Here is a 25,896-nt window from a genome sequence, read left to right as displayed (position 1 = left end):
ACAGTCTAGCTAGCCTAACCCCTAGCCTGCTTGAAACGCCAAACAGTCTAGCTAGCCTAACCTAATCAGTTAGTCAAACAGACTAGCTAGCCTAACCTGTTAGTGACAAACAGACTAACTAGCCTAACCCCTACCCTGTTAGTGACAAACAAACTAGCTATCTTAACCCCTAGCCTGCTTGTGAAACACCAAACAGTCTAGCTGGCCTAACCCCTAGCCTATTAGTCAAACAGTCTAGCTAGCCTAACCCCTAGCCTGCTTGCGAAACGCCAAACAGTCTAGCTAGCCTAACTTAGTCAGTTAGTCAAACAGTCTAGCTAGCCTAACCCCTAGCCTGCTAGTAAAACACCAATCAGTCTAGCTAGCCTAACCCCTCGTTTGTTAGTGAAACACCAAACAGTCTAGCTAGCCTAACCCCTAGTCTGCTAGTGAAACACCAAACAGTCTAGCTAGCCTAACCCCTAGCCTGCTAGTGAAACACCAATCAGTCTAGCTAGCCTAACCCCTAGTCTGCTAGTGAAACACCGAACAGTCTAGCTAGCCTAAACACTAGTATTCTAGTGAAACACCAAACAGTCTAGCTAGCCTAACCCCTAGTCTGCTAGTGAAACACCAAACAGTCTAGCTAGCCTAACCCCTAGCCTGCTAGTGAAACACCAATCAGTCTAGCTAGCCTAACCCCTAGTCTGCTAGTGAAACACCGAACAGTCTAGCTAGCCTAAACACTAGTATTCTAGTGAAACACCAAACAGTCTAGCTAGCCTAACCCCTAGTCTGCTAGTGAAACACCAATCAGTCTAGCTAGCCTAACCCCTAGTCTGCTAGTGAAACACCAAACAGTCTAGCTAACCGCGTCTTTTCCCCAACTCAGTTAAGCCAAAACCACGCCCCGTTATTCAGAGGAGTGTTCTACTACGCTCCCATTGGCTAGCTAGCGTAGAACTCTGCTGAATTCCCTCAATTGAAGGGCAGCTAGGTTAACCTAGGCTACTTAACGTTACTAGCTCAGTATTTGAAGTTGTTTTATTAAACCTTATGTAGTCTATTATCAGGTAAAAGCATATGCTTATTATTCATAATTTCTCAAATAATTATTAGCTAATCATTCAGTCGAATACGCTATGCTACAGCCATTGAATCTGTCTTTGAGCGTTAAAGGGATGTTAATGGCTAGTTCGGTCCACGACATTATGTTATTATATTTTTTCAATCTTGAAATACAAGGGCAAATGTTATTAATCAATGACTGAAATTTCACGCTATGTGATATTCACTTCCGGACTTGGAGACTTGGGAGACTTGAGAGACTTGGAGAGTGCTGAAAGCATTGCAGAACGCCCCTCTGAATAACGGGGCGTGGTTTTGGCTGCGTTGGGGGGGGGGGGGTGGGGGGGGAAAGAGGCAGCCTAACCACTAGTCTGTTAGTGAAACAAAAAGGTCGGGCACCTATAATCCAATTCCAATGATTTAATTAAATGAGTGTGTGGAGTTCCAAAACCAGAGGCTGTTTAAGGCCTCTGTAGTTTGTCTGTGTGACTGTTATTATCTTGTCTTGTATATATCCCTTACAAAACAAAGACAGCAGTTGTACAAGTGCAGTAACTGCCGTCGACTGTGGTATTTTGTAAGCAGTAATTGCAGAATTAACTTCAGTGTAATGCAGTTATACTGCAATCTTTTTTCCGTAAGGGATGAGTCCATTGCTCCTGTAAATACTCTGACATTATGCTATGTGTCTCTATTCACTACAAAGGAAAGGAACCTTTTAACCAGCAGCAATGAGACACTAAACGCAGCACCAAACCTTGAGGTAAAGAAGCTCAAGTAGAAAACTACACAAAAACAACATCCTCAATGATGCGCTTCGGATGTTGAGTTTGTGTCAACACTGTAAAACACGTTTAGTAGCGTTTCTCGCTCTCTTAGTCTTCTCTTTATTTCTCTGTGCAAAAAACAACAACAAACTAGACTCTTTCAGAGGACGTGTGGCGCACGGCACGCACCAAGCTGCCCTTCCGTAGCCTCTCCCCGAGCAGCCCTCGCCCCAGCGAACGTGTGCCCAGATGAGATAACTCTGGCAGGCAGAGGGAAGCAAGAGGGAGGGCCTCCTCCTCTGGAAGAGAAGAACATGAAAAAACCTGGATGCAGGCCAAGTCTTTCTTGTCTTTCTTTCTCACCGCTTCGAACTCACTCCCTCCCTCCCCCTTCCTCCCTCCCTCCCTCCCTTCCTCCCTACCTCTAGCCCTCTCCCTCCCTCCCTACCTCTAGCCCTCTCCCTCCCTCCCTACCTCTAGCCCTCTCCCTCCCTCCGTACCTCTAGCCCTCTCCCTCCCTCCCTCCCTGTCTCGCCCCCTTCCCCCTCACTCCTCACCCTCCCTCCCCCTTCCTCCCTACCTCTAGCCCTCTCCCTCCCTCCCTCCCTCCCTGTCTCACCTCCTCCACCCTCCCTCCCCCTTCCTCCCTACCTCTAGCCCTCTCCCTCCCTCCCTGTCTCGCCCCCTCCCTCCCTCCTCCCCCTCCCTCCCCCTTCCTCCCTACCTCTAGCCCTCTCCCTCCCTCCCTCCCTGTCTCGCCCCCTCCCTCCCTACCTACCTCTCCTCCTCACCCTCCCTCCCCCTTCCTCCCTACCTCTAGCCCTCTCCCTCCCCCTTATATCCCCCCCTCTCCCCACCCTCCCTCTCTCCCCCACCCTCCCTCTCCCTTACCCCACCCTCCCTCTCTCCCTCTCTCCCTCTCTCCTTCCCCCTTACCCCCTACACCTCCCTCCTTCCTCTCTCTCCCATGTAGCAGACCTAATGAATTGAGTGACTAAAGAAAATGAGGAGAGCTAAACAAGCAGGAAGACAAACAGACAGAAAGAGAAGAACAAGTGTGACTGAACACAGAACAGAAACACACACACACACACACACACACACACACACACACACACACACACACACACACACACACACACACACACACACACACACACAGAGAAACACACACACAGAAACACACATGCACACACACACACACACACACACACACACACACACACACACACACACACACACACACACACACACACAGAAACACACACATTGGCGAGAATAATCATCGCAGAAAGACGCACGGTTACTTTCTTCATCAAAACCTTGGCAGACGATCAGAGGAGAGGAGGCTATTGTCAGAACCTGCATGCAAGCACACACACACACACACACACACACACACACACACGTGCGCACACACACACACGCCTCTCCACACACACAGACACCCTCCTCTCCCTCAGTTGAGTCGCATCGTCTTCTTGTGTCAGTGTCACATTTTCCTTCAAATATACACACTTCCCTACACACACACACACACACACACACAAACCCACCCACTCACACACACACACACACACACACACACACACACACACACACACATTTGCCCCCACATACAACCCCCCCTACACACACACACACACACACACTCACACATTTCCCCCCACATACAACCCCCCTACACACACACACACACACACCCACACATTTCCCCCCACATACAACCCCCCCTACACACACACACACACACACACACAATTCCCCCCACATACAACCACCCTACACACACACACACACACACACACACACTCACACATTTCCCCCCACATACAACCCCACCCCCTACACACACACACACACACACACACACACACACACACACACACACACACACACACACACACACACTCACTCACTCACTCACACATTTCCCCCCACATACAACCCCCCTACACACACACACACACACACACACACACACACACACAGTCACACATTTCCCCCCCACATACAACCCCCCTACACACACACACACACACTCACACATTTCCCCACACATACAACCTCCCCTAAACACACACACACACACACACACACACCCACACTCACACATTTCCCCCCACATACAACCCCCCTCCCCTACACACACACACACACACACACACACACACACACACACTCACACATTTCCCCCCACATACAACCCCCCCTACACACACACACACACACACACATTTCCCCCCACATACAATCCCCCCCTACACACACACACACACACACACACACACACTCACACATTTCCCCCCACATACAACCCCCCTCTACACACACACACACACGCACACACACACACACACACACAAACACACACACACACACACACACACACACATTTCCCCCCCACATACAACCCCCCTCTACACACACACATGGTTTTCTTATGACAGTGTCACATCGCATCTTCTTCCAAAGTCACAACAATTAAGAGACGTGCTCCTCTCCTCCTCGGCAGGAACGTTTTGATTGGCAAACTTAATCTGAGGGCCCCAGGGGACACAGCCACTGTAAACGATTTATCGGAAAAATGCATCCCAGAATGCACCTGTGGGGGGCCCATGGCCCAGGGGCGATTATTGAATAACCTCTACGAGCTATGATTCCTTCTGCTTGCCCTCGCCAACCGACCGACCCACACATTAACTTCCCTCAACTCTAACAGTATGGATGCAGGGGTTGATGTAGCCAACACTGTGTGTGTGTGTGTGTGTGTGTGTGTGTGTGTGTGTGTGTGGGAGAGATGTGAGTGATGTGCTCCTCTCCTAAAGTGATAGTAGGTATGCAGGGTTTTGTTCCAGCACTACACAAACTTAACAAGTTATGGGCTACCCTACCGCCTGGCGACGGGGGTTTGAGTCCCGTCTAGACCTCTTCTGTCTCTGCTCTTACATTCAGTCTCCCTCTCTGTTTTCCCGCTGTACTGTCTAAAATACTAAATAAACAGGAAAGAGGATTAATACAACTAAACAGTATGGATGTTAGGGCAGGGGTGGCCAACCAACCCTCCTTCTGGGGAGGGAGGTTTACAGGGAGTGCAGGGTTTTGTTTCAGCCCCACACTGTTACATTCTATTAATCAGCTGCTCCTCAGGACCTTGAGAGCAGACAGACAGCGAGAGAGACAGACAGACAGCGAGAGAGAGAGACAGACAGCGATTGAGACAGACAGACAGACAGCGAGAGAGAGACAGACAGACAGCGAGAGGGAGAGACAGACAGCGAGAGAGAGAGACAGACAGCGAGAGAGAGAGACAGACAGCGAGAGAGAGAGAGAAATCAACTCAATGTAATTGAAGAATCCATAGACTCTAACCACTTCTGGGAAAATTGGAAAACACTAAACAAACAACAACACAAAGAATTATCTATCCAAAATGGAGATGTATGGGTAAACCACTTCTCCAATCTATTTGGCTCTATAACAAAGAATAAAGAGCAAAAACATATACATGATCAAATACAGATCTTAGAATCAACTATTAAAGACTACCAGAACCCACTGGATTCTCCAATTACATTGAATGAGTTACAGGACAAAATAAAAACCCTCCAACCCAAAAAGGCCTGTGGTGTTGATGGTATCCTCAATGAAATGATCAAATATACAGACAACAAATTCCAATTGGCTATACTAAAACTCTTTAACATCATACTTAGCTCTGGCATCTTCCCCAATATTTGGAACCAAGGACTGATCACCCCAATCCACAAAAGTGGAGACAAATTTGACCCCCAATAACTACCGCGGAATATGTGTCAACAGTAACCTTGGGAAAATCCTCTGCATTATTATTAACAGCAGACTCGTACATTTCCTCAATGAAAACAATGTACTGAGCAAATGTCAAATTGGCTTTTTACCAAATTACCGTACAACAGACCATGTATTCACCCTGCACACCCTAATTGACAACCAAACAAACCAAAACAAAGGCAAAGTCTTCTCATGCTTTGTTGATTTCAAAAAAGCCTTCGACTCAATCTGGCATGAGGGTCTGCTATACAAACTGATGGAAAGTGGTGTTGGGGGTAAAACATACGACATTATAAAATCCATGTACACAAACAACAAGTGTGCGGTTAAAATTGGCAAAAAACACACACATTTCTTCACACAGGGTCGTGGGGTTAGACAGGGATGCAGCTTAAGCCCCACCCTCTTCAACATATATATCAACGAATTGGCGCAGGCACTAGAAAAGTCTGCAGCACCCGGCCTCACCCTGCTAGAATCCAAAGTCAAATGTCTGCAGTTTGCCGATGATCTGGTGCTTCTGTCACCAACCAAGGAGGGCCTACAGCAGCACCTAGATCTTATGCACAGATTCTGTCAGACCTGGGCCCTGACAGTAAATCTCAGTAAGACCAAAATAATGGTGTTCCAAAAAAAGATCCAGTCACCAGGACCACAAATACAAATTCCATCTAGACACTGTTGCCCTAGAGCACACAAAAAACTATACATACCTTGGCCTAAACATCAGCGCCACAGGTAACTTCCACAAAGCTGTGAACGATCTGAGAGACAAGGCAAGAAGGGCATTCTATGCCATCAAAAGAAACATAAATTTCAACATACCAATTAGGATTTGGCTAAAAATACTTGAATCAGTCATAGAGCCCATTGCCCTTTATGGTTGTGAGGTCTGGGGTCCGCTCACCAACCAATACTTCACAAAATGGGACAAACACCAAATTGAGACTCTGCACGCAGAATTCTGCAAAAATATCCTCCGTGTACAACGTAGAACACCAAATAATGCATGCAGAGCAGAATTAGGCCGATACCCACTAATTATCAAAATCCAGAAAAGAGCCGTTAAATTCTACAACCACCTAAAAGGAAGCGATTCACAAACCTTCCATAACAAAGCCATCACCTACAGAGAGATGAACCTGGAGAAGAGTCCCCTAAGCAAGCTGGTCCTGGGGCTCTGTTCACAAACACAAACACACCCTACAGAGCCCCAGGACAACAGCACAATTAGACCCAACCAAATCATGAGAAAACAAAAAGACAATTACTTGACACATTGGAAAGAATTAACAAAAAAACAGAGCAAACTAGAATGATATTTGGCCCTAAACAGAGAGTACACAGCGGCAGAATACCTGACTACTGTGACTGACCCAAAATTAAGGAAAGCTTTGACTATGTACAGACTCAGTGAGCATAGCCTTGCTATTGAGAAAGGCCGCCGAAGGAAGACATGGCTCTCAAGAGAAGACAGGCTATGCGCTCAATGCCCACAAAATGAGGTGGAAACTGAGCTGCACTTCCTAACCTCCTGCCCAATGTATGACCATATTAGAGAGACATATTTCCCTCAGATTACACAGATCCACAAAGAATTCGAAAACAAATCCAATTTTGAAAAACTCCCATATCTACTGGGTGAAATTCCACAGTGTGCCATCACAGCAGCAAGATGTATGACCTGTTGCCACGAGAAAAGGGCAACCAGTGAAGAACACACACCATTGTAAATACAACCCATATTTATGCTTATTTATTTTATCTTGTGTCCTTTAACCATTTGTACATTGTTAAAACACTGTATATATATATATAATATGACATTTGTAATGTCTTGACTGTTTTGAAACCTCTGTATGTGTAATGTTTACTGTTAATTTTTGTTGTTTTTCACTTTATATATTCACTTTGTATGTTGTCTACCTCACTTGCTTTGGCAATGTTAACACATGTTTCCCATGCCAATAAAGCCCTTGAATTGAATTGAATTGAGAGAGAGACAGACAGCGAGAGAGAGAGAGACAGACAGCGAGAGAGAGACAGACAGACAGCGAGAGAGACAGAGACCGAGAGACACAGAGAGACAGAGACCAAGAGACACAGAGAGAGAGACAGAGAGAGACAGAGAGCGAGACAGAGAGAGACAGAGACAGAGAGAGACAGAGAGAGGGACAGACAGACAGCGAGACACAGACAGACAGCAAGAGAGACAGACAGCGAGCGAGAGAGACAGACAGCGAGCGAGAGAGACAGAGAGAGAGAGACAGACAGAGAGAGAGAGAGAGACACATGGTACTGTCCACTCCACCCACCCAGTCTGAACCTCAGTGCGGCCAGTGGCCCTCCATGGAAGGCCAGCAACAGTGTATCAGCTCCCTCCAGCCCCGTCCCCCCAGCCCACCACAGCCCCTCCAGCCCCCCAGGACAGTGCAGATGCTGGGCAAGCCTCAGAGTGGTGGTGGCTGGGGATGGGTCCTCTCCCACTAGGGTCAACCCTAGAGGGGCAAAATCATTACAAATGATTAATCCATCTAATTAACATTTATTTACATTATTATTTCATACACAACAGGTCTAAACAACACAAAATGACAGAAAACAAAGTGGTATTAGAATAGAGAGTATTTTATGCTGTATAATAAATGGTATATTGTAAGATAATGAAGCTGCAGGTATAATGGATCTGTCTGACTATTACAGAAAGGCCATTCAGGTGTGTGTGTCGTACACACCACACTCTGAGGAAGCTGCACGCTGAGACGGACCTCACTATGTGGTCCACTAAGACATGTTAAAACAAAGCTTCTGTTGCCACTTCTATTCAAGTGAACGTTGTGGTCGAGCAGTCAGTCCATTCGTCTGCAGCACAGATGTCTAGCGCTGTCGGCATTGGTTGGAATCCGGCCCAATGACCTTGTGACACACTCTCTACCCCTCACTGTCTCTCCTCTGTTCAATAAAACATACAAAATGCTCAACAATATATTTAAACATGGGTGAAAAGTGAGTGCTGGCCAGTCAAAAATAATAGTTGTTTATACCTAGAGGAGCCAAGCCAAGATCCAGAGCCATCAGTTCCCCCTGGCCTCCCCCCACCACCACCACCCCCCCTGCAGGGTGCCAGGCCACAAGGACGGGCGGGATGGGGCAGGGGGCAAGCAGCGACACCCCTCTCCTCTCATCGTAGAGGACCAGAGAGGAGTCGCTGAGGCCCAGTAGCAGGGTGGTTGAGGAGGGGTGGCGGCAGCAGGAGACAGGGCGCGAGGAGACGGGGATACGGGTCGCCGAGAGACGTTGGAGGCGGCCGCGGGCGCACTCGTACACACAGGCATCTGCCCAGGACGTCCCGGTGGTGGTGGTGGTGTGGGATCCTTGGGGTCCTTCAGGCAGCTCCACGGACAGAAGCTGGTACGGCTGCACGAGACTGAAGCAGAGATCCAACAGGTCACCCTCAGTACACATGGAGCTGAGCACCTGGAGGGGAGAGAGAGACAGGTTAGACAGAGGAGGAGAGAGAGAGAGAGACGGGATAGACAGAGGAGGAGAGAGAGAGAGAGAGATGGGATAGACAGAGGAGGAGAGAGAGAGAGAGAGAGAGAGAGAGAGACGGGATAGACAGAGGAGGAGAGAGAGAGAGAGAGAGAGACGGGCTAGACAGAGGAGGAGAGAGAGAGAGAGAGATAGATAGAGAGAGAGAGAGAGAGAGAGAGAGAGACGGGCTAGACAGAGGAGGAGAGAGAGAGAGAGAGAGAGAGAGACACACACACAGAGACAGAGACACAGACGGAGACAGAGACACAGACAGACAGAAAAACAGACAGAGAGACAGAGAGACTCAGAGAGAGACTCAGAGAGAGAGAGAGAGACACACAGAGACAGAGAGACACAGACGGAGACAGAGACACAGACAGACAGAAAAACAGACAGAGAGACAGAGAGACTCAGAGAGAGAAAGAGAGAGAGACTCAGAGAGAGAGAGAGAGAGAAAGAGAGAGACTCAGAGAGAGAGAGAGAGAACAATAACAGTGTAGCTTCACTACAGCCTCTAGAGATGGAGTGTCAATCAAACAAGCCAATGATAAGTGCTCCATTCAACTCAAGGTCATACATGTTTTCCTGGCACATTTCCGACCAGTCTACTTCACATATGCACTAAACAACAAACAATACCACTGCCTAGGTGCGTAAATTGCCCCAAGGGGACAAATAAAGCTGTATTGAATTGAACCCCACAAACGACAGAAAGTCGGTCACCTGCTGACACAGAACACTGCAACACAAACAATAGATGTCGTGTAGCTACAGTGACAGTCTGACTGTAATTCATTTAGCTAGTCTCCCTCCCTGTCAGTCTCCCTCCCTCCCTTCCTTCCTGTCTCCCTCCATCCCTATCGGTCAGTCTCCCTCCCTGTCAGCCTGCCTCCCTTCATTCCTGTCTCCCTCCATCCCTATCGGTCAGTCTGCCTACCTTCCTTCCTGTCTCCCTCCATCCCTATCGGTCAGTCTCCCTCCCTGTCAGCCTCCCTCCCTTCCTTCCTGTCTCCCTCCATCCCTATCGGTCAGTCTCCCTCCGTGCCTGATTTTGTCCCTCCCTCCCTATCGGTCAGTCTCCCTCCCTCCCTGTCAGTCTCCCTCCCTCCCTTCCTTCCTGTCTCCCTCCATCCCTATCAATCAGTCTCCCTCCCTCCCTATCGGTCAGTCTCCCTCCCTGTCAGTCTCCCTCCCTTCCTTCCTGTCTCCCTCCATCCCTATCAGTCAGTCTCCCTCCCTCCCTGTCAGTCTCCCTCCCTCCCTTCCTTCCTGTCTCCCTCCATCCCTATCAATCAGTCTCCCTCCATCCCTATCGGTCAGTCTCCCTCCCTGTCAGTCTCCCTCCCTTCCTTCCTGTCTCCCTCCATCCCTATCTGTCAGTCTCCCTCCCTTCCTTCCTGTCTCCCTCCATCCCTATCGGTCAGTCTCCCTGCCTCCCAATCGGTCCGTCTCGCTCCCTCCCTATCGGTCAGTCTCCCTCCCTACCTCCCTGTCAGTCTCCCTCCCTTCCTTCCTGTCTCCCTCCATCCCTATCAGTCAGTCTCCCTCCCTCCCTATCGGTCAGTCTCCCTCCCTGTCAGTCTCCCTTCCTTCCTTCCTGTCTCCCTCCATCCCTATCAGTCAGTCTCCCTCCCTCCCTATCGGTCAGTCTCCCTCCCTGTCAGTCTCCCTCCCTTCCTTCCTGTCTCCCTCCATCCCTATCAATCAGTCTCCCTCCTTGTCAGTCTTCCTCCCTTCCTTCCTGTCTCCCTCCCTCTCTATCGGTCAGTCTCCCTCCCTGTCAGTCTCCCTCCCTTCCTTCCTGTCTCCCTCCCTTGCCTCCCTCCCTGCTTGTCTCCCTCCCTCCCTCCCTGCCTGTCTATCTCCATCCCTCCCTATTGGTTAGTCTCCCTCCCTGCCTCCCCCCCTCCCTCCCTGCCTCTCTGTCTCCCTATCTCCCTGCCTGCCTGGTGCAAAACAAAGCTGGTAGTTTGTCAGGCTCTGCCAAGAAGAGACTTAGGCAGGTTTTGCCCACCATGGGCTGAGTCACAAATGGTTCCCTATTCCCCTATTATAGTGCACTACTTTAGACCGGAGCACTATTCCCCTATTACAGTGCACTACTTTAGACCAGAGCACTATTCCCCTATTATAGTGCACTACTTTAGACCGGAGCACTATTCCCCTATTATAGTGCACTACTTCAGACCAGATCCCTTTGGGCTCCACTATGGACCCTGGTCGCAAGCAGTGCACTAAATAGGGAATAGGGTGCCATTTGGGAATACAACAGGAAGGAAACAGATGACTGTTTTAGGCTCCTTTTTTTCTTCCCATAATCCCCTCGAGCCAGCTCCTGCTTGCACCCCAGGGGGGTGGGCAGGGGAGGAGGTGCTGACAGCACAGAAAGGGGGATGAGTGAAAGAGAGTGTGTGTGTGTGTGTGTGTGTGTGTGTGTGTGTGTGTGTGCTTAAGAGTGTGTGTGAGAGGCAGAGGTTAAGGGGAGGGTGGAGGGTTGGCATTTTGCCAGCCTCATGGTGAGCCACACCTGCCCCAGCCACAGACCCCCATTCTCTGGGTACTGCCCCGACTGCAGGGCTGGGCCTCACACTACACTCACACACACTTCACACACACACACACACACTCTTCAGCTCCTCAGACGTACACTCTGTCACACACCTAGACTACACTTATCACCACACCTCTTAGTTATTACCCTGACTACCATACACCTAGACTACACTTATCACCACACCTCTTAGTTATTACCCTGACTACCATACACCTAGACTACACTTATCACCACACCTCTTAGTTATTACCCTGACTACCACACACCTAGACTACACTTATCACCACACCTCTTAGTTATTACCCTGACTACCACACACCTAGACTACACTTATCACCACACCTCTTAGTTATTACCCTGACTATCCTCTTCAAATCCCCCTGATCCCACCAAAACAGGACTAGCTGGTAGCTACACCTCCCCTCCCACTCCTCAATAGGACTAGCTGGTAGCTACACCTCCCCCCCCCTCCCACTCCTCAACAGGACTAGCTGGTAGCTACACCCCCCCCCCCCCCCCCCCTCCCACTCCTCACTAGGACTAGCTGGTAGCTACACCTCCCCTCCCCTCCCACTCCTCAACAACAGCTAGGAGTAGGGGTAGGAGTAGGGGTAGGGATAGGAGTAGGGGTAGGGATAGGAGTAGGGGTAGGGATAGTGATAGGGGTAGGAGTAGAGGTAAGGGTAGGGATAGTGATAGGGGTAGGAGTAGGGATAGTGATAGGGGTAGAAGTAGGGGTAGGGATAGTGATAGGGGTAGAAGTAGGGGTAGGGATAGTGATAGGGGTAGGAGTAGGGGTAGGGATATGAGTAGGGGTAGGGATAGGAGTAGGGATAGTGATAGTGATAGGGGTAGGGATAGGAGTAGGGGTAGGGATAGGAGTAGGGTTAGGAGTAGGGGTAGGGATAGTGATAGGGGTAGAAGTAGGGGTAGGGATAGTGATAGGGGTAGGAGTAGGGATAGTGATAGAGATAGAAGTAGGGGTAGGGATTGTGATAGGAGTAGAAGTAGGGGTAGGGATAGTGATAGGGATAGGAGTAGGGGTAGGGATAGTGATAGGAGTAGGGGTAGGGATAGTGATAGGGGTAGGAGTAGGGATAGTGATAGGGATAGGAGTAGGGGTAGGGGTAGGAGTAGGGGTAGGAGGAGGGGTAGGGATAGGAGTAGGGATAGTGATAGGGGTAGGAGTAGGGTTAGGAGTAGGGGTAGGGATAGTGATAGGGATAGGAGTAGGGGTAGGGATTGTGATAGGGGTAGAAGTAGGGGTAGGGATAGTGATAGGGGTAGAAGTAGGGGTAGGGATAGTGATAGGGGTAGAAGTAGGGGTAGGGATAGTGATAGGGGTAGGAGTAGGCGTAGGAGTAGGGATAGTGATAGGGGTAGGAGTAGGGGTAGGGATAGTGATAGGGGTAGGAGTAGGGATAGTGATAGAAGTAGGGGTAGGGATAGGGGTAGGAGTAGGGGTAGGAGTAGGGGTAGGGATAGGAGTAGGGATAGTGATAGGGGTAGGGGTAGGAGTAGGGGTAGGGATAGTGATAGGAGTAGGGGTAGGGATTGTGATAGGGGTAGAAGTAGGGGTAGGGATAGTGATAGGGGTAGAAGTAGGGGTAGGGATAGTGATAGGGGTAGGAGTAGGGGTAGGAGTAGGGATAGTGATAGGGGTAGAAGTAGGGGTAGGGATAGTGATAGGGGTAGAAGTAGGGGTAGGGATAGTGATAGGGGTAGAAGTAGGGGTAGGGATAGTGATAGGGGTAGGAGTAGGGATAGTGATAGGGGTAGAAGTAGGTGTAGGGATAGTGATAGGGGTAGGAGTAGGGATTGTGATAGGGGTAGAAGTAGGGGTAGGAGTAGGGATAGTGATAGGGGTAGAAGTAGGGGTAGGGATAGTGATAGGGGTAGAAGTAGGAGCAGGGATAGGGGTAGGAGTAGGAGCAGGGGTAAGAGCAGGGGTAGGGATAGGAGTAGGGATAGGAGTAGGAGTAGGAGCAGGGGTAGGAGGAGGGGTAGGGATAGGAGCAGGGATAGGGGTAGGAGTAGGAGCAGGGATAGGGGTAGGAGTAGGAGCAGGGATAGGGGTAGGAGTAGGGGTAGGAGCAGGGGTAGGAGCAGGGATAGGAGTAGGAGTAGGGGTAGGAGTAGGAGTAGGGAAAAGAGAAGGGAAAGGAGTATGGGTAGGGGTATGGAGTAGGAGTAGAGATAGGAGTAGAGATAGGAGTAGGGGGAGGGTTAGGAGTAGGAGCAGGGGTAGGGGTAGGAGCAGGGGTAGGGATAGGAGTAGGGATAGGAGTAGGACCTCCCTCATTTCCCTCTCCCTCATTTGTTGGTAGGGAGACTGTCTCCTCCATAGTAAGCAGGTTTGGGACTACTCCTGTCTATTGGTTTCAGTAACTGGTCCAAACTATTCTTCTCTGTTGTTCTCCTCTCCTTCCCCGGCACTGGGAAGATAACAGGGGTGGGGCCAGCTGAGAGCCTGGCCCCTTGTTCACAGCACCGGGCCTCACACAGACAATTACACAGCTCACAGAGCACAGAAAGACAGGGGCAGAGACAGAGTGAAGGAGGGATGGGGGGGAAGGGAGGGATGTGAGTGAAGGGAGTGAGTGAGGGGGGCAGGGAGAGGGGAGGGAGGGGGGTGAGTGAAGGGAGGGAGAGGGTGGAGGGACGTTTTGGTGATGAGAATTAATAAGCTTGGGGGGGGGGGGGTGGGGGGTAGAAGGTTGGTACGGTTAGACAAAGTCAACATGTACACAAACATGGGCACACACACACACACACACACACACACACACACACACACACACACACACACACACACACACACACACACACACACACACACACACACACACACACACACACACACACAGTAGCTGTAAGACTATACAGCGCTGTTCAGACCTTAACCGTTGGTGTAACACAAATCTAAGAGGTCTTCTGAAATCATAACACAAATTGTTACATTTCAGCAAATACAGAGCATTGAATCTAAGTCATTAATTCAACGTTTTGTTCTATGTTGAGGAAACAATGCTGCTGTCCTTTGACTGAGTTTCATTATTTGTTTGGTGTCTAACTAAAGAAAAACAATCATTTTTTCCACTTTCAGTCCTGATGTTATCTAGAGACACAGTGGAGGGATGTTATCTAGAGACACAGTGGAGGGATGTTATCTAGAGACACAGAGGAGGGATGTTATCTAGAGACACAGTGGAGGAATGTTATCTAGAGACACAGTGGAGGGATGTTATCTAGAGACACAGTGGAGGGATGTTATCTAGAGACACAGTGGAGGGATGTTATCTAGAGACACAGAGGAGGGATGTTATCTAGAGACACAGAGGAGGGATGTTATCTAGAGACACAGAGGAGGGATGTTATCTAGATACACAGTGGAGGGATGTTATCTAGAGACACAGTGGAGGGATGTTATCTAGAGACACAGAGGAGGGATGTTATCTTGAGACACAGTGGAGGGATGTTATCTAGAGACACAGTGGAGGGATGTTATCTAGAGACACAGTGGAGGGATGTTATCTAGAGACACAGTAGAGGGATGTTATCTAGAGACACAGTGGAGGGATGTTATCTAGAGACACAGTGGAGGGATGTTATCTAGAGACACAGTGGAGGGATGTTATCTAGAGACACAGTGGAGGGATGTTATCTAGAGACACAGTGGAGGGATGTTATCTAGAGACACAGTGGAGGGATGGTATCTAGAGACACAGTGGAGGGATGTTATCTAGAGACACAGTGGAGGAATGGATGTTATCTAGAGACACCATGGAGGGATGTTATCTAGAGACACCATGGAGGAATGGATGTTATCTAGAGACACCATGGAGGGATGGATGTCATCTAGAGACACCATGGAGGAATGGATGTTATCTAGAGACACCATGGAGGGATGGATGTTATCTAGAGACACCATGGAGGAATGGATGTTATCTAGAGACACCATGGAGGGATGGATGTTATCTAGAGACACCATGGATGGATGGATGTTATCTAGAGACACCATGGAGGGATGGATGTTATCTAGAGACACCATGGAGGGAAGAATGGATGTTATCTAGAGACACCATGGAGGGATGGATGTTATCTAGAGACACCATGGATGGAAGAATGTTATCTAGAGACACCATGGAGGGATGGATGTTATCTAGAGACACCATGGATGGATGGATGTTATCTAGAGACACCATGGAGGGAAGAATGGATGTTATCTAGAGACACCATGGATGGATGGATGTTATCTAGAGACACCATGGAGGGATGGATGTTATCTAGAGACACCATGGAGGGAAGAATGGATGTTATCTAGAGACACCATGGAGGAATGGATGTTATCTAGAGACACCATGGAGGGACGAATGGATGTTATCTAGAGACACCATGGAAGAATGGATGTTATCTAGAGACATCATGGATGGAATAATGAATGTTATCTAGAGACATCATGGAGGGAAGGATGTTATCTAGAGACACCATGGATGGATGGATGTTATCTAGAGACACCATGGAGGGAAGAATGGATGTTATCTAGAGACATCATGGAGGGAAGGATGTTATCTAGAGACACCATGGATGGATGGATGTTATCTAGAGACACCATGGAGGGAAGAATGGATGTTATCTAGAGACACCATGGAGGGATGGATGTTATCTAGAGACACCATGGATGGAAGAATGGATGTTATCTAGAGACATCATGGAGGGAAGGATGTTATCTAGAGACATCATGGAGGGAAGGATGTTATCTAGAGACACCATGGATGGAAGAATGTTATCTAGAGACACCATGGAGGGAAGAATGTTATCTAGAGACACCATGGATGGAATAATGGATGTTATCTAGAGACACCATGGATGGAAGAATGGATGTTATCTAGAGACATCATGGAGGGATGGATGTTATCTAGAGACACCATGGAGGGAAGAATGGATGTTATCTAGAGACACCATGGATGGAAGAATGGATGTTATCTAGAGACATCATGGAGGGAAGAATGGATGTTATCTAGAGACACCATGGATGGAAGAATGGATGTTATCTAGAGACATCATGGATGGAAGAATGGATGTTATCTAGAGACACCATGGAGGGAAGAATGGATGTTATCTAGAGACACCATGGATGGAAGAATGGATGTTATCTAGAGACACCATGGAGGGAAGAATGTTATCTAGAGACACCATGGATGGAAGAATGGGATGTTATCTAGAGACACCATGGATGGAAGAATGGATGTTATCTAGAGACATCATGGATGGAAGAATGGATGTTATCTAGAGACACCATGGATGGAAGAATGGATGTTATCTAGAGACATCATGGATGGAAGAATGGATGTTATCTAGAGACACCATGGATGGATGGATGTTATCTAGAGACATCATGGAGGGAAGAATGTTATCTAGAGACACCATGGATGGAAGAATGTTACCTAGAGACACCATGGATGGAAGAATGGGATGTTATCTAGAGACACCATGGATGGAAGAATGGATGTTATCTAGAGACACCATGGATGGAAGAATGGATGTTATCTAGAGACATCATGGATGGAAGAATGGATGTTATCTAGAGACATCATGGATGGAAGAATGGGATGTTATCTAGAGACACCATGGATGGAAGAATGGATGTTATCTAGAGACATCATGGAGGGAAGAATGGATGTTATCTAGAGACACCATGGATGGAAGAATGGGATGTTATCTAGAGACACCATGGATGGAAGAATGGATGTTATCTAGAGACACCATGGAGGGATGGATGTTATCTAGAGACACCATGGAGGGAATAGTGTTATCTAGAGACACCATGGATGGAAGAATGTTACCTAGAGACACCATGGATGGAAGAATGGGATGTTATCTAGAGACACCATGGAGGGAATAGTGTTATCTAGAGACACCATGGATGGAAGAATGGGATGTTATCTAGAGACACCATGGAGGGAAGAATGTTATCTAGAGACACCATGGATGGAAGAATGTTATCTAGAGACACCATGGATGGAAGAATGGGATGTTATCTAGAGACACCATGGAGGGAAGAATGTTATCTAGAGACACCATGGATGGAAGAATGTTATCTAGAGACACCATGGAGGGAAGAATGTTATCTAGAGACACCATGGATGGAAGAATGGATGTTATCTAGAGACACCATGGATGGAAGAATGGGATGTTATCTAGAGACACCATGGAGGTATGGATGTTATCTAGAGACACCATGGAGGGAATAGTGTTATCTAGAGACACCATGGATGGAAGAATGGGATGTTATCTAGAGAGACCAGGGAGGGATGGATGTTATCTAGAGACATCATGGAGGGAAGAATGGATGTTATCTAGAGACACCATGGAGGGAAGAATGGATGTTATCTAGAGACACCATGGAGGGAAGAATGGATGTTATCTAGAGACATCATGGATGGAAGAATGTTATCTAGAGACACCATGGAGGGAATAGTGTTATCTAGAGACATCATGGATGGAAGAATGGATGTTATCTAGAGACACCATGGATGGAAGAATGGATGTGATCTAGAGTCAGTATGGAGGGAGGGATGTTATCTAGAGAGACCAGAGAGGGATGGATGTTATCTAGAGACACCATGGATGGAAGAATGGGATGTTATCTAGAGACACCATGGAGGGATGGATGTTATCTAGAGAGACCATGGAGGGATGGATGTTATCTAGAGACACCATGGAGGGAAGAATGTTATCTAGAGACACCATGGATGGAAGAATGGGATGTTATCTAGAGAGACCAGGGAGGGATGGATGTTATCTAGAGAGACCATGGAGGGAAGAATGGATGTGATCTAGAGTCAGTATGGAGGGAGGGATGTTATCTAGAGAGACCAGAGAGGGATGGATGTTATCTAGAGACACCGTGGAGGGAAGATGGGATGTTATCTAGATACACCATGGAGGGAGGGATTGGATGTTATCTAGAGACACAGTGGAGGGAAGATGGGATGTTATCTAGATACACCATGGAGGGAGGGATTGGATGTTATCTAGAGACACAGTGGAGGGAAGATGGGATGTTATCTAGATACACCATGGAGGGAGGGATTGGATGTTATCCCCACACAAACACACAGACCCCCCCACACAAACACACACAGACCCCCCCCAACACACACACACACAGACCCCCCCAACACACACACACACAGACCCCCCCCCCCCCAACACACACACACACCGACCCCCCCACACACAGCCCCCCCCAACACACACACACACACAGAATACCTCCCCCGACACTGAACACAAAACAGACTTGAAATAAAAACATCTCATTTTTTTCACTGAAATTCCAGGAATCATTAAAAATGTTAACTAAATGTTAAATAAATCCTAAATCATATTTGTCGTGTTGTATAGAACTAAGACCACATAGGGAACAGGAATCAGGGTTTTAAATGCAGGGAGTGAGTGTTAAATGGGCTTAGCATGGCAGATAGCTGGCTCAACAAAAGGAACATATATATGAGCTTGAAGTGATTGAAGTCTCTGGCTCTCTTCTCCTTCGTCTCCTCAGATGAGCTCTGAGTGTTTGATTCTCTCCACACCTCTTAAATAAACTGCTTGCTTAATTTCACACCGCGCCATCAAACACACGCTGGTACACACGCACGTACGCAAAAGCACACACACTTAATTTGACACCTCGCATTTGAAAAATGACAAACACTTTCATTAGATTCAGGAAAGGGGACTTTAATGTTCCTTTAAAATCATGGAGGAGGAGAGGGGGGGGGGGGAATGGAGGAAGGGAGGAAGGAGGGAAGAGGGGGAGAGAGGGAGAAGAGGGAGGAGGGGGAGAGGGGGAGGAGGGAGGAGAGGTGGAAAGAGGGGAGGGAGGGAGGGAGGGAGGGAGGGAGGGAGGGAGGGAGGGAGGGAGGGAGGGAGGGAGGGAGGAGAGGCGAGGAGGAGGAGGAAGGAGAGGGAGGAGGGAGGAGAAGGTGAGGGAGGAGAGAGGAGAGGGAGGGGCGGGGGAGGAGGGGAGGAGGGAGGGAGGAGAGATGAGAAGGGGAGGGAGGAGAGGGGAGGAAGGAATGAGGAGGGAGTAGAGAGGAGAGGGAGGAGTGGGGAGGGATGAGGGAGGGAGGGAGGGAAGGAGGAGAGATGAGAAGGGGAGGGAGGAGAGGGGAGGAGGGGAGGGAGGTAGGGAGGGTGGCAGGGAGGGAGGAGGGAGGAGAGAGGAGAGGAGAGGGAGGGAGGGAGGGAGGCAGGGAGGGAGGAGAGAGGAGAGGAAGGATGAGGGAGGGAGGGAGGGAGGGAGGGAGGGAGGGAGGGAGGGAGGGAGGGAGGGAGGGAGGGAGGGAGGAGAGGAGAGGAAGGATGAGGGAGGGAGGGAGGGAGGGAGGGAGGGAGGGAGGGAGGGAGGTGGACATAAATAAAAGAACTAGGTGAAGGAGGAGTGTGATAAACCAGTGCAGAGAGCCTTCCAGAACAAGAAGAAAAGCCTACGTCTGCTTTGATGATTTCAATATTCATGTTTCCTCTTCTTTAGCATGTTGTTTTCCTGCGATTGGTAACGCTCTTCTTCCCTGTCTTCTCTACGCTGGAGCATGTTTACATTCGTTTACAGAGGTGCGAGGCGCGAGGGCTTACGCCGTGTTTGTTCGGTCATTTGGGTTTCAGTATGTTATTCCTACGCATGTTGCCTGGGAAACAGGTCACAGATAGGGTTATCACAGGAGCTGGGAGGTGAAACACACACACACACACACACACACACAAAGGGTCTGGGAGGTGAAACACACACACACACACACACACATACACACACACACACACACACACAAAGGGTCTGGGAGGTGAAACACACAGACACACACACAGGGGCTGAGAGATGGAAGCAGACAGGCATTCTCGTACACACGACCACCGTAAAGACACATCACCTGCTTAGTTAGTTCCCCTTGTTTTAGGAGATGCAGTAGAACATACTGGAAGACGCCACCCTTGAGATGGCTAATTCACCATTCACAAATCCTATCCACACACGCACACAGACAGATACACACACATACACACACACACACAGACACACACAGACAGAGCAGAGTGACTGTGTGGAGGAATTCTTCTGAGAAAGAGAGATGGAAGGAGAGAAAAGATGACAGACAACAAAGAGCGAGAGAGAGAGAGAGAGAGAGAGAGAGAGAGAGAGAGAGAGAGAGAGAGAGAGAGAGAGTGGGGGGGGGGCGAGAGGGGGGGAGAGGGGTTAAGAGAGAAGGAAAGAGAACAAGAGAGAGATAGGGAGGGAGAGAGAAAATGAGTGGGAGGGAGGGGGAGAGAGAGGGGGAGGGAAAGAGAGAAGGAAAGACAGAATAAGAGACAGAGGGGGAGAGAGAGAGGGGAGAGAGAGGGAGAGAGAGGGAAAGAGAGAGGGAAAGACAGAATAAGAGAGGGTGAGTTGGGGGGAGGGGGAGAGAGAGAGGGAGAGAGAGGGAAAGACAGAATAAGAGACAGAGGGGGAGAGAGAGGGAGAGAGAGGGAGAGAGAGGGAAAGACAGAATAAGAGACAGAGGGGGAGAGAGAGGGAAAGACAGAATAAGAGACAGAGGGGGAGAGAGAGGGAAAGACAGAATAAGAGACAGAGGGGGAGAGAGAGGGAAAGACAGAATAAGAGACAGAGGGGGAGAGAGAGGGAGAGAGAGGGAAAGACAGAATAAGAGACAGAGGGGAGAGAGAGGGAGAGAGAGGGAAAGACAGAATAAGAGACAGAGAGGGGGAGAGAGAGGGAAAGACAGAATAAGAGACAGAGAGGGGGAGAGAGAGGGGGAGAGAGAGAGGGAGAGAGAGGGAAAGATAGAATAAGAGACAGAGAGAGAGAGAGAGGGGGAGAGAGAGAGGGAGAGAGAGGGAAAGATAGAATAAGAGACAGAGAGAGAGAGAGAGAGGGCCATTAACCCTGACCACTGAAGCATCTCTTCTTTATCATTAAAGACCCCTGTATTATTGAAGAGGCAATGTGTGTGTGTGTGTGTGTGTGTTGTGTGTTGTGTGTGTGTTGTGTGTGTGTGTTGTGTGTGTGTGTTGTGTGTTGTGTGTGTGTGTGTGTGTGTGTGTGTGTGTGTGTGTGTGTGTGTGTTGTGTGTTGTGTGTTGTGTGTGTGTGTCTGTGTGTTGTGTGTTGTGTGTTGTGTGTGTGTGTGTGTATGTGTGTTATTGAGGAGGTAATGTGTGTTATTATAGAAGAGGTTGTATGTGTTATTATAGAAGAGGTAATGTGTGTTAATATAGAAGAGGTAATGTGTGTTATTATAGAAGAGGTAATGTGTGTTATTATAGAAGAGGTAATGTGTGTTATTATAGAAGAGGTAATGTGTGTTAATATTGAAGAGGTAATGTGTGTTATTATAGAAGAGGTCATGTGTGTTATTATAGAAGAGGTAATGTGTGTTAATATTGAAGAGGTAATGTGTGTTATTATAGAAGAGGTAATGTGTGTTATTATAGAAGAGGTAATGTGTGTTATTATAGAAGAGGTTGTATGTGTTATTATAGAAGAGGTAATGTGTGTTAATATTGAAGAGGTAATGTGTGTTATTATAGAAGAGGTATGGTGTGTTAATATTGAAGAGGTAATGTGTGTTATTATAGAAGAGGTAATGTGTGTTAATATTGAAGAGGTAATGTGTGTTATTATAGAAGAGGTAATGTGTGTTATTATAGAAGAGGTAATGTGTGTTACTATTGAAGAGGTAATGTGTGTTATTATAGAAGAGGTAATGTGTGTTATTATAGAAGAGGTAATGTGTGTTATTATAGAAGAGGTTGTATATGTGTGTGTGTGTGTGTGTGTGTGTGTGTGAGTGTGAGAGAGTGTGTGTGTTAACCTTGAGGCCATCTGTACTGGAGCAGCTCAGTAACACTAGGTTGTCCCTGTCAGTGTGTGTGTGGCTCGGGTTCCAGGGCCACAGTTCATCATTAGTGTTAGTCAGGGAGCACCAACACACTGCTACGTCCTGGAGACAGTTCAGATCCACACGCCTGCCCTGCCTGCGCCCTGCGGGGCCACGCACCTCCACACACACCACCTAGAGAGAGAGAGAGACACTGTTACTACACACACTGTTACTACACACTGTTACTACACACACTGTTACTACACACACTGTTACTACACACACTGTTACTACACACACCACCTAGAGAGAGAGAGACACTGTTACTACACACACTGTTACTATACACACCACCTAGAGAGAGAGACACACTGCTACTACACACAACACCTAGAGAGAGAGAGAGAGACACTGTTACTAACATTTCTTTCCCTGGGATGTTGACTGTTGAGAGGGGAGGTGAAGAGACAGCTAACGTCAGGCCACTAGAAACCATAATCTCTTTCCTCCCCCCCCTCCCTCTGTCTGTCTGTCTGTCTGTCTCCCTCCCTCCCTCCCTCCCTCCCTCCCTCCCTCCCTCCCTCCCTCCCTCCCTCCCTCCCTCCCTCCCTCTTATTCTGTCTCTATCCCTGTCTTTTTCTCTCTCTCTCATTCACTCTCCCCCCTCCCTCTCTTTTTCCCTCTTTCATTCTCCTTCCATCCTTGTCTCTCTCCCTCCTGCACTTTCCCCCTCTCCCTCCCTCTTTCTGTCTCCCTCCCAAATGTTGTAGAATACAGACAACACAAGTCACATCATCAAAGACCCTTCTTACCCCTGACGTATCAACCCCCCCCCCCCCCCCCCCCCCCCCCATTTTTTTTACATTCGAAGCCAAGTGTGATTTCAGTCACAACAAAGATCATCCATATATTTGGATGAGACTTCTTGGTCATGCACCCCCCCCCCCCCCCCCCCCTCTCCCGCACGCGCTCCAGTCCGCACCGCTAAGCTAACTGCTAACGCTGCCATTATCACATTACTAGCAGGCTTTTGTGGGGGCACGGGAGGGGCATGCGGGGCGGGACAGGGGGGCTCTGAAAGCAATCGCTCCTGCCGTACGTCTGGCTCCAGAAGAAGGGACCTGATAAGGGGATCTCCCTCCCCTGACCCCCCCCCCCCCCCCCCCCCCCCCCCCCCTCCACTACCCCCTAGCCCCCTGGATGGTACAGCCCAGCCCCGGTCCCCTGGATGGTACAGCCCAGCCCTGGTCCACTGGGCTAAACTAGAAAAAGAGGCTGCTAACTAATCCCCCAGAAAGTGGTTTTGATTATTGCTGACCAGCAAACAGATGGGAAAGCAAAAGGGTGGAGGAGACAAAATGGAGGACAGAGGATGAAGGGGTGAAGAGATACGTGATGTTTAAACATCCATTCATTTGTTTATGTATTCATTCTTCAGCTACACCAGTCCTCTTCTCTTCTGATGATCTTTCCTCCTAAAACTCCTCTCTCATCCTACATCCTCTCTTCTCTCTCATCTTACATCCTCTCTCCTCTCTCATCCTACATCCTCTCTTCTCTCTCATCCTTTATCCTCTCTCATCCTACATCCTCTCTCCTCTCTCATCCTACATCCTCTCTCTTCTCTCATCCTACATCCTCTATCCTCTCTCCTCTCTCATCCTACATCCTCTATCCTCTCTCATCCTACATCCTCTCTTCTCTCTCATCCTACATCCTCTCTCATTCTACATCCTACATCCTCTTTCTCCTACATCCTCTCTCCTACATCTTCTATCCTCTCTCTCCTCCATGCCTACATCCTCTCTCCTACATCCCTACATCCTCTCTCCTCTCTCCAACATCCTCTCTCCTCTCTCTCCTCCATTCCTACATCCACTCTCCTCTCTCTCCTCCATTCCTACATCCTCTCTCCTCTCTCTCCTCCATTCCTACATCCCCTCTCCTCTCGCTCCTCCATTCCTACATCCTCTCTCCTCTCTCTCCTCCATTCCTACATCCTCTCTCCTCTCTCTCCTCCATTCCTACATCCCCTCTCCTCTCTCTCCTCCATTCCTACATCCCCTCTCCTCTCTCTCCTCCATTCCTACATGCTTTCTCCTCTCTCTCCTCCATTCCTACATCCCCTCTCCTCTCTCTCCTCCATTCCTACATCCCCTCTGCTCTCTCTCCTCCATTATTTTATCCCCCTCTTCTCTCTCTCCTCCATTCCTACATCCCCCTATCCACTCTCTCCTCCATTCCTACATCCCCCTCTCCTCCATTCTCCTCCTCCTAGTGTGCGTATGCATGTATGAATAGAGCTGCTGACTCCATTGTGTGTTCAGGGCAACAGATAAAGCTCAATGAAATACTATTTGAAATGGCTCAGACAATGATCTGAGGAACATAGAGACATGGACCACACTACCATACCTGCAATGTCACCTGTCCGTCTCGTTGGGGCTCGGTGTGGGCGTGTGAGGGGACCGGTGTGTGGGGGCGGAGAGACGTCTCCCCCCCAAGCACCCAGAGAGCTCATTACAGCACTGTGGCACGCAGAGCGTGGCGGCACGTCCCAAAAATATGCTCATTTCCAAAATAACAACCCCAACACCCCCCCCCCCCCCCCCCCACATTAATAATGTAGGAGTAGACAGACCAACGACTTTAAACAGCACCACATTAATAATGTAGGAGTAGACAGACCAACGACTTTAAACAGCAACACATTAATAATGTAGGAGTAGACGGACCAATGACTTTAAACAGCACCACATTAATAATGTAGGAGTAGACTGACCAACGACTTTAAACAGCAATACATTAATAATGTAGGAGTAGACAGACCAATGACTTTAAACAGCACCACATTAATAATGTAGGAGTAGACTGACCAACGACTTTAAACAGCAATACATTAATAATGTAGGAGTAGACAGACCAACGACTTTAAACAGCAATACATTAATAATGTAGGAGTAGACAGACCAACGACTTTAAACAGCAATACATTAATAATGTAGGAGTAGACTGACCAACGACTTTAAACAGCAATACATTAATAATGTAGGAGTAGACAGACCAACGACTTTAAACAGCAATACATTAATAATGTAGGAGTAGACAGACCAACGACTTTAAACAGCAATACATTAATAATGTAGGAGTAGACTGACCAACGACTTTAAACAGCAATACATTAATAATGTAGGAGTAGACAGACCAACGACTTTAAACAGCAATACATTAATAATGTAGGAGTAGACAGACCAACGACTTTAAACAGCAATACATTAATAATGTAGGAGTAGATG

At 48.4% G+C, this 25,896-nt stretch overlaps 1 protein-coding gene across 10 annotated transcripts in view; it reads right to left on the bottom strand.

Moving 5' to 3' along the window:
* The window catches only part of LOC118936402 (WD repeat-containing and planar cell polarity effector protein fritz homolog), a 184,788-nt gene that overhangs the window by 60,335 nt on the left and 98,557 nt on the right, over nucleotides 1–25,896 (bottom strand). For all 10 annotated transcript variants that reach the window (XM_036961025.1, XM_036961029.1, XM_036961024.1 and 7 more), the window contains 3 exons: nucleotides 22,592–22,792; nucleotides 8,672–9,104; nucleotides 7,943–8,125 (listed from right to left, as the gene is read on the bottom strand). In XM_036961025.1, the coding sequence (XP_036816920.1) occupies nucleotides 7,943–8,125; nucleotides 8,672–9,104; nucleotides 22,592–22,792 (817 nt within the window). The remainder of the gene's footprint in view (nucleotides 1–7,942; nucleotides 8,126–8,671; nucleotides 9,105–22,591; nucleotides 22,793–25,896) is intronic.

Source organism: Oncorhynchus mykiss, chromosome 23 (genome assembly GCF_013265735.2).
Source record: "Oncorhynchus mykiss isolate Arlee chromosome 23, USDA_OmykA_1.1, whole genome shotgun sequence".
Classification (NCBI taxonomy): domain Eukaryota; kingdom Metazoa; phylum Chordata; class Actinopteri; order Salmoniformes; family Salmonidae; genus Oncorhynchus; species Oncorhynchus mykiss.
Note: the sequence above shows the minus strand (reverse complement) of the source record. Positions and strands in the feature narration are given on the sequence as shown.